Source organism: Tupaia chinensis, unplaced genomic scaffold (assembly GCF_000334495.1).
Source record: "Tupaia chinensis unplaced genomic scaffold, TupChi_1.0 Scaffold143861_1, whole genome shotgun sequence".
NCBI classification, from domain to species: Eukaryota; Metazoa; Chordata; class Mammalia; order Scandentia; family Tupaiidae; genus Tupaia; species Tupaia belangeri.
This window is the reverse complement of record NW_006203712.1, coordinates 263,465-281,075: the sequence shown is the minus strand read 5'-3', so window position 1 is coordinate 281,075 and position 17,611 is coordinate 263,465. Positions and strand designations below refer to the sequence as shown.

Sequence of the window (17,611 nt, the reverse complement as noted above, 5' to 3'; positions counted from 1 at the left end):
TCTCTCTGTATCTCTCTCTGGTCAAAATAAATGAGTGAATAAATAAAATAAAATAAAATAAAATAAATAATTATTAAAAAAGATGTTAATTGGGCCAGTCAGTGGCATGGAGGTTAAGGCAAATGTATTTCACATGGCTGATTAAGCCATTCAACTCCCAGGCTTGGCAGCTTGAAAAACACGCTGGGTGCATGTGCATGCATGCCCCTATTTCAAGAGAATGGAGGACGGAGGCATGGCCATCCCCTGGGCGGGAGGGAGTACTTTCTTGCTTTCCCTCACTCTGTAAGTGCACACACCCTACAGTATTTTTTTTCTTTCTTTTCATGTTTTTGCGATAGGGTGCAAGCACTTGCCAGAGAGAGTGAAAGTGAGAAATCACCCCCGGGAGGATAATATGCTGCAATCCCTTCTCCTCCATATTCCTCTCAGGATTTTGGGCACACACACACACACGTGTACCTGGCATGATTTTCAGGCCACTGGGTCTGGGGCCCGAACTGTGGTTCACCAGGTCAACCCCATCTGAGACTTCCGCCATGGTCACCTATGTGGACATCCAAGACTTTAATCGCTTCATGACCTGCTGGCCCCTTAAATTTTTTAAAAATGTTTTAAATTAAGTTAGATCTATATCTACATCGATATTGATATCTATATATCTATATATATCTATGTGGAAAGGGCAAGATGGCCAAGATATACTGTTAAGTAGAAAACAATGCAGAGTTTGCTAATTAAGGGGGAAAAAAGGTTAATTTTTTTTTTCTTTTTCGGAGAGGTTTTTGCTATAGGGCACGTGCGCTCGCCAGAAAGACAGAGAGAGACAAAAAGTGAGAAATCACCCCCCAAGGGGGATGGCCATGCCGCAGTCCTCTCGGGATCCTGGGCATGCATGCACACATGCCCGGTGTGAGTTTAAGCCCCCGAGTCTGGGACTCGAACCACAGTCGACTACATGGGAGTCCAGCAACAAAGCCATTATGCTGTTGGTCCCAATAGGTGGTGTGGTGGTTAAGGGCACTGGACTCCCACAAGGCCAACCATGGTATGAGTCCTGGACCTGGACACTCACTCTCTCTCTCTCTCTCTCTCTCTCCCTCCCTCTCTGGTCAAATTAAAATGAATAAATTAATTAAAGTTAAATAAAATAATTATATATAAAAAAAAATTTCCATGGGGCCAGGAGGTGGTATAGAGGTTACAGTGCTGGACTCCCATATGGTCGATTGCAGTTTGAGTCCTGGACTTGGCAGCTTGTAAATCACACGTGTCTGCATTCATGCCCAAAATCCCAGGAAGAAAATGGAAGATGAAAGACTGCAGTGTGGCCATTCTCCAGGAGGGTGATTTCTCACTTTTCTTCTCACTGTTTCTTTTTTCTTTTTTTAAGATTTTATTTACATACATACATACATACATATTCACACACACACACACATATAAAGTGTGTGTGTGATTATGTATGTATGTATGTATTTATTTAAATCTGACAAGAGATGTACAGAGAGAGAGAAAGAGAAAGTGAGAAAGCAAGGTGCCAGGCCTGGTCTACAGCCATGTGAGAGTCCAGAACCCTCAACCACCATGCCACCTGCTGGCCTCCCTTCTTACTGTTTCTATTTCTCACCAGCGACTGCACATGCCTTATGGTAAAAATGAACTTAAAAAAATTATTTTTTGTTTTAGTAAATAGATCATGAACGAGGTCATGAAATACAAAGGAAGGCTAAGAGCTTACTTAAGACTAAAAAGACGTAACAAAAGAACCCAATACATGATCCTAGATTGAATCCCGAATCAGAAAATAAACTGTACTGAAGGGTATGGTCAGGATAAATGAAAAATTTAAATGTGGACCATGGAGTAGATACTAGTATTACATTGACGTTAAATTTGATAATTATACTGTGGTTAAGATAATAGCTCTGGGGAACCAGCAGTTAGCGTAATGGCTATGTCGCTGGACTCCCACGTAGTTGACCGCGGTTCGCGTCTCGGACCCGGTGGCTTAAATCTCACGCCGGGCGCGTGTGCGTGCGTGCCCAAGATCCCGAGAGGAGAAGGGATTGCGGCGTGACCATCCCCCCTGGGGGGTGATTTCTCGCTTTCTGTCTCTCTGTCTCTCTCTGTCTGTCTGGCGAGCGCACGCGCTCTATAGCGAAAACCTCTCCAAAAAAAAAAAAAAAGATAATAGCTCTGTTCCTATGAAACACAGTATAAGAAATATCTATAAAAGATATGACATATGCAATCTACTCTCGAATGGGTCAGATAAAAACCATATACATACCCCAACAAAGTTGTTAGAACCTGGGTAAGACTCTATGAGAATTCTTCATTTTTATGCTTTTTCTCTTAAGTTAGAAATTATTTCAAAGTTGAATGAAAAGAGGAAAAAAAAAATACACACAAACAAATATGAGGGAGAGAGAGAGAGAATGAGACCAAGAGGAAGACTCCACCTGGATAGTCACTTCCTCTGGGGCCTCATGGCACATTTTACAAACATCTCTCAGAACTCCCTAGCATTTAGTATTTACTGAACACTTACTATTCATCAGGCATTCTTTTAAGTGCTTTTAATGGATTTACTTAATGACTCCAAAATTCTGAGGTAAGTGTAGAGATTCTCATTTAGAAGGGACCAAAAGGCAGGACAGTAAGTTGCTGGGAGTAGAAGAGCAGGGACAGTCATATCGCACAGCACTGTGGTTGTCGGGCAGTGCTCTCCAGGACTGAAGTGTGACAGCACCTCAGGCACTCTCTACTTTGCTGTTTTGCATCTACCTCTGTTCTTCCAGAAGGCAGCACACTGTAGGAAGTCTGGCCCAACCAATGTGAGATGAAGAGAGAGAAATGTGGAGATAAGATGATACCAATCTCAGGCAAGCGCCAATCCCACAGCCTGAAGGATCAGAAAAGTGTATCCCTAGCAAAAGTAGACAAATTCCTGGGCTTGTTTAGAAAATGTCACTTTTAGGATGGCTCACTGTGTGCTTTGAATCCCAGCCTGGTGGCTTAAAAGACATGCCAGGAGTGCATGCATGCCCAAAATCCTCAAAGAAAGGAGAAATGGAGGAGGGATTGTGCCTCACTCAGAGGTGCTTTCTCCCTCTCCCTCCGTCTCTGGTGAGCACATACACCTTTTGGCGAATAAAAGGGGGTAAGAGAAAATGTTATTCTGATACTAGGTAGAAAGGAAGACTGCACACCTGCAGTTCTAAGATCTCTTAAGAATTGCACAAAAGAGCAGAGGGGATAGGAGAACAAAAGTTCACACAGAATGACATTCTACACAAAGAAGTTTGTAGCAACAGTGGCCGGACATGGGGCAGATGAGGGACAGAGTAATGTGAAAAGGGCCTGCAGCCCAACTTCTGGTTCAGCCAACTCATAGGTTGCTTGCACTCACCGCAGAGCAGCCAATCACATCGTTCTCTGCAAACTTGTCTCCGTAGTTTTCAAATCGGCTGTTGGTAGACTTCTTCCCAGTGCCTCCGTAGCCATAGGAAAAAGGCTCTTCACCTGATGGGATAAACAAAAGGAGCAGTTTAAACCTGTAAGGTCATACCGGCTTCTGTGGCTGTCACACACTTCTATTTCTGAAAAAAGCCATATTCTTCACTGTTTTACTAATCAGATGGGGTTTCTGCTGAGGGGTGGGGAGGCTGGAAGGAAGCCCTGTGTTATGCAGGACTCCTGAGGGCTTGATGGGTTAGGGCTTAAGTCTGTAGTAGGAGTGGAACTGAACTGCTCTGCAGGCAAAGGGAGGATCTGAAAGAATGAAGGAGGAAGGAGGTGCTGGGACGGAGGACTGCTGTACATTGAGAAGAACCCTTCCCTGTGACATCGATACTCAGTTAAGTCTACTAGTGTCAATTTTTGGCACCAGTGCATTTTTGGTAGAAATCAGTACAAGGGTTGGGATTTGCTTCTGGAAACCATGAGAACTGACCCTAGGGATGTGAACCATGAGAATTGACCCTATGAAAAGATACTGGATTTCCTCAAGCTAAAGAATTGGCTGCTGAAGGGACCAGCAGATGGCGTAATGGCTGTCACTGGACTCGCATGTACGTAGTCAACAATGGCCCTGGAGCTGGAGGCTTAAAACTCACCGCGGATGTGTGTGTATGCGTGCCCAAAATCCCGAGAGCAGAATGGAGGAGAAGGGATTGCGGCGTGGCCTTACCTCCAGGGGGGTGATTTCTCACTTCCTGTCTGTCTCTCTCTAGCAAGTGCATGCACCCTATAGCAAAAAAAATCTCTCTCTCAAAAACAAGAATTAGCTGCTGAAGTGATCTGACTGAGATCCCAAAAGCAATACTGACACCTTGGTTACATATAGATCTTTGGACTGGAACCCCAAAGCAGAGAACGACAAGGATGTGTTCCAGATTCTGTTCCTGACTCTGCTTTGACAAGCTGTGTGACCCTGGACATGTCAATGGACCTTTGTCTCCTCTTCCACATCAAGTGCTCATCACCTACATCTCAGAAGTGAGACCAAAGGACCAGCAGGTGGTGTGGTGTTTAAGGCGCTGGATACTCCCTCATGGCCGACCACAGTTTGAGTCCTGGACCTGGTAGCTTGCTTTCTCACTTCCCTTCTCCCTCTCTCTCTGGTCAAATTACAATAAACAGATGAATAAATAAAATTAAAAAAAATAACTCTTAAAAAACAAAAACAAAACTGAGACCAAGATAAAATAAGAATGCCTATGAGTCGTAAACTCAAAAGATTTAATTCATGCAGACATGAGAGCTAGTACTCCTTTTGACCTAATATATCTACTTCTAGGTGGCCAGGCTATTACATACAAGGATAGCAGCTCAAGTACTAAACAGCAACAACAACTGCAACAATCAAGCTAAAAAAGGAGACTTGTTAAACAATACCATTAGGGAATGGAAAATTATGCAGTGGTCAAAAAGCTGTACTATAGGAACCAGCAGTTAGCATAATGGCTATGTCGCTGGACTCGCACGTAGTCAACCGCGGTACGAGTCCTGGACCTAGTGGCTTAAACTTACGCCAAGCACATGTGCGTGCGTGCCCAAGATCCCAAGAGGAGAATGGAGGAGAAGGGATTGCGGTGTGACCATCCACCCAGGGGGTGATTTCTCGCTTTCTATCTCTCTGTCTCTGTCTGTCTGGTGAGCACATGCGCCCTACAGCAAAAATCTTTCCAAAAAAAGAAAATAGGTCCAGAAGACTATAGATTAAATGTTAACATTGGTCATGTTATTTCACAGGTTTAGGAGGGATTTTCATCTTTCTCTGTCTTAATTTTTTTTTTTTAGGTTTTTGCTAGAGAGTACGTGTGCTTGAGAGAGAGAGGGAGAGAGAGAGAGAGGAAAAGTGAGAAGAGAGAGAGAGAGAGAGGGAGGGAGGGAGGGAGAGAGGAAAAAGGGAGAAATCACCCCCTGGGGGGATAGCCACACTGCAATCCCTTCTTCTGCAACCTCTTCTTGGGATTTTGGGCATACAAACCCGGCATGATCCTCAAGCGGCTCAGTCTGGGACTCAACTGGTTGGCTATGTGGGAATCCAGCTCTCTAACCACCAAGCCACCTGCTGGCCCCCTGTATAGCTTACATTTTTCCTGGGAGCATATATTATTTTCATAATTAGAACATTCATCTGACCAGAGCAGGTCTCAGTACTGGTCATCAAAGTCACTTGGGGCCAAAAGGTCATTAAGGCCTAGGGTCCTGTGAAAGTTCAAAATCTTTCAATGGGCTGCCCCTGTCAATCTGTGCCAACCAGTCTTGGAACCCAGATCTCTGCTTCTCATTTTACTCTAGGTTAGACTCTGGACTAAAAACTCATAGAGAACTTATGGAGCCTGAGAACTTAATTTTTAACATGGCTTAAAGGCAAGAGACAACTGATGTTTTTTAAAGAAAGGGGACAGTTTTTTACAGAGTACTTTAGACCTTCTCCTGAAAGGTGAAGAATAAGAATTAATTCTTTGTAAAGCTGTAACAAGATTAAGGTCCTTCCAACTGAATCTAGTATGGCTGAAGACAACAGCACATACCCAAAGGTATACACTAACTTGGCCTACACCTAATCCTTGTGTCTGTTTTATCCAGGCCAATTCTGAGTCCCACGCCGGAAAGGGACTCTCAAAAGACTTGAGAAATCAGGGGTAGGGACAATCACTACCATCCAGAGAGTTTAGCTGCACTTTCCTTACCTAGTTGGGTGCTGCAAGAGTCCAGGGACCAGCCAATACGGACAACGTGGGGGTCAGGCTCAGTAGATGGAAGGTGCTTCACGGAGATTTCTTCATTGATCTGGGGACAGAGGACAAGCGGGCTTGGGATTCATTCCCTAAAAGCTGGTGGGTTATGAGGCAATACAGGAGGGAGATACATCAAGCATTAAAAGTTAGCAAGGGGGGCTGGCAGGTGGTGTGGTTGTTGGGGCAACTAGACTACCACACGGCTGACAGTGGTTCAGGTCCCAGACCTGGCAGCTTGCTTTCTCACTTTCCTTCTCTCTCTCTGGTCAACTTCGATAAAGTAATAAAGAAAGACCGAACGAACGAACGAAAGACAGACAAAGAATAAAATTATTCTTAAAAAATAAAAAAGCTAGCAAGGGTCCATGCTGCTATGGAGGGTGTTTAAACATTTCTGAAGAGCCTGTTGCGTTACACTAAAACCAGGGTCTCTAAAGGGATTGGGAGAGTGCAGGACCATAGAGGCTGGCATCTCAAAATAGTTTTCTTTAGTTTGAAGGACTCCCATAATACTTGGTAGAAAAAAAAAAAAAAAAAAAAAAAACTGGTATAATGTATTTGGAATACAATGTAGTAGTCTTTATCAAAACTGAATCCATGAGATCAGCACATAGTATAATGGTTACATCACTAGACTGCTATGTAGTCGATTATAGTTTGAGTCCTGGACCCAGGGGCTTAAAACTCACACCAAGCCTGTGTGCGTGTATGCCCCAAATCCCAAGAGAACAGAGGAGAAGGCATTGAAGCGTGGCCATCCTCTCTGGGGGGTGATTTCTTGCTTTTTCTCTGCTTCTCTCTCTCTGGTGAGCCCATGCACCCTATAACAAAAAAATTTCTCGGGACCAGCAGTTAGTGTAATGGCTATGTCGCTGAACTCCCATGTAGTAACTGCGGTTCGAGTCCTGGACCCAGTAGCTTTAACTCACGCCAGGTGCGTGTGCGTGCATGCCCAAGATCCCGAGAGGAGAATGGAGGAGAAGGGATTGTGGCGTGGCCATGCCCCCTGGGGGGTGATTTCTCGCTTTCTATCTCTCTGTCTTTCTGGCGAGCACGCACACCCTATAGCAAAAACCTCTTAAAAAAAAAACTCCTCTATAAAAACACCTGTGTAAATCCACACATTTTTACACCCAGCATTCCACTTTTTATTTGGGAGTGGGAGGGCAGCTATAGGGTGCATACACTGGCCAGAGAAACAGAAAGAAGGGGATGAGGAAAGTGAGAAACCCTCTCCTCGGGGAATGGCCACTCCACAATCCCTTCCCCTCCATTTCATCTTGGGATTTTGGGAATGCACGTACAAGCACCTAGTATGTTTTTTTTTTTTTCTTTCTTTTTTTGGAGATTTTTAAAATTTTTTTGCTATAGGGCATGTGCACTCGCCAGAAAGCAAGAGGGATGCACTCGCCAGAAAGACAGAGAGAGACAGAGAGAAAGAAAGCGAGAAATCACCCCCCGGGGGATGGCCATGCTGCAATCCCTTCTCCATTCTCTTCTTTGGATCCTGGGCACGTACGCACACGCGCCTGGTATGAGTTTAAGCTGCCAGGCCTGGGACTCGAACTGTGGTTGACTACATGGGAGTCCAGCGACATAGCCATTACGCTAATTGTTGGTCCCAACCCAGAATGGTTTTCAAGGCAATGAGTCCAGGACTTGAACTCAAGAGTTGGCCATGTGGGATCCAGTGTCTTAACCTCCTTGCCACCTACTAGGCCCCAGTAATTCTTCTAGTTTATGATACAGATATACTCACACAGGTATGAGTATGTACATGTACCTGTACATTTACGTGTGTTTGTATGCATGTGTACAAGAATATTCAATGAAGCATTCTTTATATATATTTTAAATCAGAGAAAAAAAAAATCTAGGAGGCACTGATAGGATTGCCTGGAAAAGCAGTGGTGGGCTGGCAGGTGGCATGGTGGTTAGTTAAGGGCGCTGGACTCCCATGTGACCGACTGCAGTTTGAGTCCTGGACCTGGTGGCTTGGTTTCTCACTTTTCCTCTCTCTCTCTCTCACTCTGCCCCTCTCTGGTTAAATAAAAATAAATAAATAAAAATAAAGTTAAATAATCCCTAAAAAAGTGTTTATAAAAGAAAAGCAATGGTTAAACACTGTGCAGAAAGCTGGATCCCAAATGGCCAACTACAGTTTGAATCCCTGCCCTGGTGGCTGGGTGCATGCACATGCATGTTCAAAATCTGACTGGACGAAGAAACAGTGCAAAAAAGATTACAGTGTAACTATGTCCCATTTGGGGTGTTCTCTTTCTCTCTGCCAAGTGCCCACACCCTCTGGCAATTTAAAAAATATATGGGGGGGGGCAGTCAGCAGATGGAGTAATGGTTACAGTGTTGGATTCCCACATAGTCCACCACAATCTGACAACTTAAATGCACGCCCAGGGGCAGATGTTGTAGTAGTTAAGGGCGCTGGACTCCCACATGGCTGACCATGTCAAGTCCCTGACCTGATGGCTTGCTTTCTCACTCTCCCCCCACCCCCACCTCCTCTGTCTCCCTCTGGTCAAATTTAAATAATAAAGTTAATTATTTTAAAAAACAGAATTTTTTTTTTTTTTTTTGGAGAGGATGCCGCAATCCCTTCTCCATTTTCCTCTCAGGATCTTGGGCACGCACACACATGTGCCTGGCGTGAGTTTAAGCCACCGGGTCCGGGACTCGAACCACGGTTGACTATGTGGGAGTCCAGCGACATAGCCATTACGCTACCTGGCCCCAAAAAACAGAAATTCTTTAAAAAAACAAAACAAAACTAAACAAAAACATGCCAACACATGTGCCCAAGATCCCAAGAGGAAAATTGACAAGGGATTGTGGCGTGGCCATTCCTTCTGGGGAGTGATTTCTCACTTTCTGTCCGTCTCTGTCTCTCCGGCAAGGACACGCGTCCTATGGCAAAAATCTCTCTAAGAACAAAAAAGAGAGAGAGCCAGCAGGTAGCACAGCAGTTATGTCACTGGACTCCCATATGGCCAGCTGCAGTTAAGAGTTCTGGACCCGGTGGCTTGAAAATCATACCAGGAGTGTGTGTGTGTGCATGCTCAAGATCCCAGGAAGAGAATGAAGGGTAAATCTAGTGTGGCCATTTCCTCTGGAGGGGGTCATTTCTTACTTTCTCTCTCTTTTTTTTTTTTTAAGAATTCCTTTTTATTTAATTTTATTCATTCAATCATTTATTTTAATTTGACCAGAGAGAGAGAGAGAGAGAGAGAGAAAGAGAGAAAGTGAGAAAGCAAGCCACCAGCTATGTGGGAGTGTCCAAAACGTGTCCCAGACCTGGTGGCTTGCTTTCTCACTCTCTCTGTTGCTCTGTTCCTCTCTGGTCAAATTAAAATAATTAATAAAATTAAATAAAAAATAGTATTTTTTTTATGAGAGGTTTTTGCTATAGGGTGCGTGTGCTCGCCAGACAGACAGAGAGAGACAGAGAGACAGAAAGTAGGAAATCACCCCCCAGGGGAGATGGCCACGCTGCAATCCCTTCTCCTCTATTCTCTCGGGATCTTGGGCACGCACGCACACACGTCTGGCGTGAGTTTAAGCCACCGGGTCTGGGACGCGAACTGCAGTCGACTACGTGGAAGTCCAGCAACATAGCCATTACGCTAACTGCTGGTCCCAAAAAATAATTCTTAAAAATAATAATGTGCCACTTAAACTGATGGTGTCTTATTAAGTAAAATATAATTTTATGTCAGCTTCCACCTCAAGAAACTGGGTATAACTACCTATCTCATGATACTCTTGTGAGGATAAATGGTAATAATCCACACAAGGAGCTTGGCACTGTATCTTGTGCAGGCAAAGAGCTCTACCAAGGTTAGGTATCATAAACATGTTCAGAGCCACAAGAAATGGCTAATATGCACTCTGGGCAGGAGGATGGGGATTGACAGTGCCCAAAAATAATTTCTGCTTTTTAAATCTTATACTCTCCCATGCTGTCTAAACTTGTTAGATATAAGAACATATTATTTTCATAAATATAACTTGACACAGACCTGGGAGAAATGACAGTAGATGATGGCCCAAGCTGGTAGTTCTTTGGCCTGCTTGACCTCTAGCCTCCCTTTAATTAGTGATACTTGAGTCCATTCTTTCTAGATCACTTTTCTTCTCAACTCCTTTTCCCAATTCTACAAATGTGTAACCCTAGACTGGCTGGGAGTTAACACTTCAGTGGCGTAGTCTGAGTGCCTGAGCGCCTCATTCTTTTGTTTGCTTGGACATCATCTGCGCACACTCAGTCCAGTCTCTTGTGCTGTCATGGCTCTGATCAAGGTGGCTGGTGATGGGCTATTTCAGTGAATGGACCTCCTTTCTGTCTCTATTCCTTCTCCTCCTCCTCCTCACCTTCATCTCGAAGCATACACGGCCCCTTCTGACGCCATAGCTGGCACGGGCTCCTGACCACAGGTATGCAAAGCCCTCAATTGTGAGTGGATAGCCGCTACTCCGGTCTCGGGCCACCTTGAAGTGTAGGTCGCAGTTATCTGTGGAGGGAAAAAGACTATAGCTGGGAGATGTTTTAAAGGTCCTGAGAGAGGGTGAGGCAGAGAGAAGCTCCCCAAGGTGCTGACCAGGAGTACCTAAGCTAAATAAATAAATAAAGTTAAATAATTCCTAAAAAGAAAAAAAGGCACTATTTATATTGTGGTTCATCCATGTCACAAAAAGTTTTGCAGCAGTTATAAAGGAGGAGGCAGGGGCCAGTGAAGTGGTGTGGTATTAAGGCGGCGGATCCCACACGGGGCAGGTTCAACAGGGACCAGTGCATACCCTGAGCAGACTCCCTCTGAGTAGAAGGGCCTGGACTACTGTAAACTGGGCTATGCCACGCCGCACAGGACCTGGAGCTCTTCGCCTGCGTGCTCCAAGGATGGACTCAGGGGACCCTTAGAAATCGTGCACCTATGCCTTCGACAAGGGTGTACACTTGCTAGGGAGAGGGTCCATACTCTCACCAGTTTCAAATTTAGATTTTATAATACAAAACACCAATCCCCAATACCATACACTCCAACCACCACAGTATGTAAACTCTCAGTCTGGGAGACAAACATCTGGGGCCGACAGCTGTACAAGCACCTGGCCCCAATCCACACCTGCCACCCAGGCACCAATGCCTAGCTGCATCACAGGCTTCCACCTTTTTCCATGACTCTAGGCCTCTTCTTCTATAGCTTTGACTCTTCTCACTCTTCTAGGGGCACATTCTGTCTCTGAGAAAGTCCTTCTTAAGGCTGAGCACCACGGTCTATGTGTTTGGCATTTGATCAGAAGCTACTTCATGGAACATTGCCACCCAGTACTTTTAAAAACGTTTAGTTTTACTCTGTATACATCTGTCTTTGAGAGCCAGTGACAAAAGAGACTGTATACAGAATGTCTTTTATTTCTCACCAAAGCATGCAGCCGGTGCTCTATAAACAAGAGCTACATAACAAAATACACATGTGACTTGTCGCTAGTCTTGTGCTCTGCTGAGCTGCTCAGTGTTTTCAGATCTAACTAGGCTTCTGGGTATGTACGAAATTCAGATTCACAGGCTCTATCACTCAGATTATGAATTAGGAGGTCTGAAGAGGGATAGAACTTCTATAATCATTCCTCTAAGTGCGTAGAGGCACAGTCAAGGCAAAAGCCACTTATCCAATGAAAAGAAAACTGAACTGGAAGACAGGAGCAGAGCAGACACTTTGCTCTCTTTGTATCTCAGAGGACAAAGTAGCATTGACTTCACCAAGAAAGTGAGCAGCTGATGGAAATTGGGGACTGGTTAGCAAAGAGTTAAGTTTCCCTGGCAGCACTCAGATACCCTTCCTGCTTAGATGAGAGTGCTGTGTGTAGAGAGCATTCAGCGTTTCCAAATTGCTCTTTCTCCTCGTATCCATTCTCTGAGGAGACTCACTGAAAACTCACTGAAGTAGTAGGGCAGGATTATGCCTCTGTAGAGCTCGGAGGAGTAGAATGACTTGCTGCAGTTTGAGTGGGGAGTGGGCCCTCTGTTTCCAAACCAGTGCCCTTGCTCCAGTCTATGCTATGTCTCACATCTGGACTAATGGCAGCTCTGGACAATGCCAGGCAGGGATTCTGGTGAAGGTCAAGGCAGCTTCCCAAAACTGAGTGAAGGCAGGAATAGACGGGCATGCCAATGACTCACATGTGTCGATGGCAACAAGAGTGTCATCAAAGTCGTCTTCAGCAGGAGGCTGAGGAGAGCGGCCCCTGTGTCAAAAAGACCAGTTAAGTCACCAAAGAGTGGAACAAGCAAAGGAAGGGAACAAAGCTTCTGTTGGAATTTAGAAGTGGCTTCTAGACTGACTCCTAGATGTCAATTTTGTCTCCCAGACACGAGGGGTAAGAACTCTGGAACCCTACCTAGCTGCACTAAGAGCAATGCCTGCAGATGCGTAGGGTGGGAACCAGGACTGCAGTGGGCATGCTGTTTTTTTTTTTTTTTTTTTTTTTTGGAGAGGTTTTTGCTATAGGGCGCATGCGCTCGCCAGAAAGACAGAGAGAGACATAGAGACAGAAAACGAGAAATCACCCCCCAGGCGGGATGGTCACACCGCAATCCCTTCTCCTCCATTTTCCTCTCGGGATCTTGGGCACACACGCACACGCGCCCAGCGTGAGTTTTAAGGCACCGGGTCCGAGATGCGAACTGCGGTCGACTACGTGGGAGTGCAGCGACATAGCCATTACGCTAACTGCTGATTCCCAGGGCATGCTGTTTTAAAAGGGCATGAGAATCATTTAGGGAAGATTTCCAAAACCTTTCTGTCACACCCTGAGATTCTGGTCCATGCCCTCTATAAGCTGAGAATGGCCTTCACATTGAACTCTGTGAGTGAAGAGAGGCAGTGGGATCACAGAGCAGAGCAAGCTGGGGCAGGAAGGGAACGTGCAAGAGCCTAGATAAACCTTAGTAACTGCAATCTATCCACGTAACAGGTTCTTAGTATCTTGCATCTGAAAGGATTTGAAATGACCCATTTTTTGCAGTCTTTCTCTTTCAAATTATCCTAAATTATAAATAAGATTTCCTACCAAAACACTAAAAAAGGGACTTTGTTAAAGTACTGCTGGTTTCTGCTGCATAGAAGTAAGAGAAAGAAGTAGAAAGGTGGGGTCTAATACTCGGGGTCCTGCCTGAATGGCCCGAGACCAGCAGTTATACACATCAGGCAGCCCAGGTCCATCTGGCAGTTGGCCCTCCCCACCTGCAGACTGCCCTGTGGCGGAGTGCTCTTTCGGCCTGCTGTGTGCTAGTGCAGAATCTGGTACAGGGAACGAGCTCGTCCCACGCGAAGCTCATCCTGGGGAGCTTTCCCTGTCAGCCCTGGATTCCCTTCTGCTCTTCTCTCCATCAACGAGTAGCTCCTAGACCTCTGCTCTGTGGGAGGCAGTGGAAAATGCTCATTTGAGGTGAGTTCCTTGTCCTAACTTACTCAGCTTATGAGACCCAAGCTCTGCCATGCAGTGAGAGAAGGGAGCCCACCAGGTAGGTAAAATAAAATGTCAGATCACCAGTCCAGACAAGTAGAGGAGGAGTGGTCATCTGAGCTTCCACGATTGAAAAAGGCTTTCAGACAGGGAAAGTGGGAGGGGTGGGAAGGAACTGGGCCACGGGAGGAAGAACAGGGAGGGCGTGCCAGGAAAGGGAAATGTCAAAGATGCCACTCCCTCTTGTGAGCACCTAAAGCTCACCCACATCCTGACTACCCCCATGGGATTATGACTTATTTGTGTGTCTTCATCTTTTTTGGGGACAATAGAAAGCAAGACCCACTGTCCACATTATCTCAATGTTCCCCATGTCCTGGAGCCCGGCATACCTGCCCAAGGGTGGACACCTCATGAAGGCACTGAATAGACAGATGGGAGGAAGGGGGTGTCTGGGAGTAGGGTCAGGAAATAGATCTTTCTTACAAGAACATCAAACAGCCTAATAAGAACAGGACACTGTGCAGGACTGTAGAGATGGCAAGGCAAAGACCTGAAAAAGCAGGGTGACATCTCATATGTGAATGTCTAAGGTGTTTGGAACATATCTATATGTACTAAGTAAGAAGAGAGGAACTAAGAGAACGTAGGAAAGGTGAATCTGGGGACCAGCAGATGGCACAATGGTTACATCACTAGATTCCCATGTAGTCGACCACAGTTCAAGTCCCAGACCGGGGGGCTTAAAACTCATGTTGGGCGCATGTGCATTCGTGCCCAAAATCCGGAAAGAAGGGATTGTGGCGTGGCCATCCCCACTGGGGGGTGATTTCTTGCTTTCTGTCTCTCTGTCTCTCCAGTGATTATACGCATCCTATAGCAAAAAATCTCTTCAAAACTAAAAAACAAAACAAAACAAAACAAAAAAAGGAAAGGTGAATCTGGTAGTGAGGGTAGGAGGGCAGGCACAACTGCTCAGCCTCTGTTAGAATCAAGGTCCCCAGTGGGCATGGGACTATAGACATAGAGACCTACGGGAAAAAGGGTAACCGCCACCTCATATACCCACCTCCTATCCTCTCGATGCTCAAAGTATCCCCGTCCCCGGTTTTCTTCATAAGGCCTCTTGCGACTCTGGAATTGCTGTCTGTCTGGCTTGAGTTGAGAAGCGTCAGGAGGGAGGAAGCTAGAAGGTGCTTCTTGCTTCATCTCCGTCTTCACTTCTACTGCTGGGACAGATTCAGATGGTTAGGACTCTTAGACACTGCTTGTCTATCACTTTCCTGGTCCCTTTTACCTCACATGTCAGCAGGATTCTGACTACAGTAAATTATAAATAAGATTTCCTACCAAAACACTAAAAAAGGGACTTTGTTAAAGTACTGCTGGTTTCTGCTACATAGAAGTAAGAGAAAGAAGTAGAAAGGTGGGGTCTAATACTCGGGGTCCTGCCTGAATGGCCCGAGACCAGCAGTTATACACATCAGGCAGCCCAGGTCCATCTGGCAGTTGGCCCTCCCCACCTGCAGACTGCCCTGTGGCGGAGTGCTCTTTCGGCCTGCTGTGTGCTAGTGCAGAATCTGGTACAGGGAACGAGCTCGTCCCACGCGAAGCTCATCCTGGGGAGCTTTCCCTGTCAGCCCTGGATTCCCTTCTGCTCTTCTCTCCATCAACGAGTAGCTCCTAGACCTCTGCTCTGTGGGAGGCAGTGGAAAATGCTCATTTGAGGTGAGTTCCTTGTCCTAACTTACTCAGCTTATGAGACCCAAGCTCTGCCATGCAGTGAGAGAAGGGAGCCCACCAGGTAGGTAAAATAAAATGTCAGATCACCAGTCCAGACAAGTAGAGGAGGAGTGGTCATCTGAGCTTCCACGATTGAAAAAGGCTTTCAGACAGGGAAAGTGGGAGGGGTGGGAAGGAACTGGGCCACGGGAGGAAGAACAGGGAGGGCGTGCCAGGAAAGGGAAATGTCAAAGATGCCACTCCCTCTTGTGAGCACCTAAAGCTCACCCACATCCTGACTACCCCCATGGGATTATGACTTATTTGTGTGTCTTCATCTTTTTTGGGGACAATAGAAAGCAAGACCCACTGTCCACATTATCTCAATGTTCCCCATGTCCTGGAGCCCGGCATACCTGCCCAAGGGTGGACACCTCATGAAGGCACTGAATAGACAGATGGGAGGAAGGGGGTGTCTGGGAGTAGGGTCAGGAAATAGATCTTTCTTACAAGAACATCAAACAGCCTAATAAGAACAGGACACTGTGCAGGACTGTAGAGATGGCAAGGCAAAGACCTGAAAAAGCAGGGTGACATCTCATATGTGAATGTCTAAGGTGTTTGGAACATATCTATATGTACTAAGTAAGAAGAGAGGAACTAAGAGAACGTAGGAAAGGTGAATCTGGGGACCAGCAGATGGCACAATGGTTACATCACTAGATTCCCATGTAGTCGACCACAGTTCAAGTCCCAGACCGGGGGGCTTAAAACTCATGTTGGGCGCATGTGCATTCGTGCCCAAAATCCGGAAAGAAGGGATTGTGGCGTGGCCATCCCCACTGGGGGGTGATTTCTTGCTTTCTGTCTCTCTGTCTCTCCAGTGATTATACGCATCCTATAGCAAAAAATCTCTTCAAAACTAAAAAACAAAACAAAACAAAACAAAAAAAGGAAAGGTGAATCTGGTAGTGAGGGTAGGAGGGCAGGCACAACTGCTCAGCCTCTGTTAGAATCAAGGTCCCCAGTGGGCATGGGACTATAGACATAGAGACCTACGGGAAAAAGGGTAACCGCCACCTCATATACCCACCTCCTATCCTCTCGATGCTCAAAGTATCCCCGTCCCCGGTTTTCTTCATAAGGCCTCTTGCGACTCTGGAATTGCTGTCTGTCTGGCTTGAGTTGAGAAGCGTCAGGAGGGAGGAAGCTAGAAGGTGCTTCTTGCTTCATCTCCGTCTTCACTTCTACTGCTGGGACAGATTCAGATGGTTAGGACTCTTAGACACTGCTTGTCTATCACTTTCCTGGTCCCTTTTACCTCACATGTCAGCAGGATTCTGACTACAGTAGAGAAAGGCTGGACACAGAGAGCTTGCTGGGTTTAACAGAAGCCTGCTAAGCAAGTCAAGAAGGCTGTCCTGGAGGACAGGGCTAGGGTAAAGGCAGGACAGAGAGCCAGCCATTCCTGGCAGTTGAAAGGGTGACAGACGTCAGTCAGGTAACTCTTGAGCTTCTTGGAGAGGAGCAAAGACTCAGCAACAAATAACGACAAACTCCCTAAGGGCCTACCCTAGGGTGAAACAGCTATCTTTGACTACATTGCCAAAGGCCAGTGAAAGTGAACAGCTATGATGGCCTGCACTGTGAGGGAATGAGACACTGGGGACGCCTACGATTCTTGTAAATTCTGAGATGCCGTGACCCTATAAACTCCAATTTCTCCTCCCAAAGAACTTCACCACCTCAATTCTCACAAAGCTTCTACAGTTTGGCCAGGGAGAAAGTGAAGGTACATCCCGTAGTATTGTCCTGCAAATAACTCTACTGGCTTTAATCACCATACCAGAAAGCTCAGAATCACTCCAGAACAGAAGGGTTTACAGTTAAGTCATCCCATCAGTATGATAACCTCATTAAGTCACATCACAAACAGGAAGTCAGGATGGGACAAGATGCTATGGACAACAGTAAAAATAAGTGCCTAACCAAAGTCAAACCACGATATAGTTTAGCCTCACTTCTCCCGCTTATCCCTAATGTTGTGGCACACTCGTATATACTCATCTCAGCAATCTGACACCACCCAGGTCACTCCCAGCTTTGGCATGTGGACCAAATCTCTTAGAGAAGACTCCAGGGCAATGCTGCTT

The 17,611-nt window shown here is 45.9% G+C and overlaps 1 protein-coding gene across 1 annotated transcript in view; it reads right to left on the bottom strand.

Annotated features, from left to right (window-relative positions):
- The window catches only part of HNRNPUL1 (heterogeneous nuclear ribonucleoprotein U like 1), a gene marked incomplete in the record, with an annotated part of 54,383 nt that overhangs the window by 29,292 nt on the left and 7,480 nt on the right, over nucleotides 1–17,611 (bottom strand). The window contains 5 exon segments of the mRNA XM_006165273.3: nucleotides 3,416–3,528; nucleotides 6,207–6,306; nucleotides 10,641–10,780; nucleotides 12,451–12,515; nucleotides 16,552–16,711. Coding sequence (XP_006165335.3) covers nucleotides 3,416–3,528; nucleotides 6,207–6,306; nucleotides 10,641–10,780; nucleotides 12,451–12,515; nucleotides 16,552–16,711 — 578 coding nt within the window.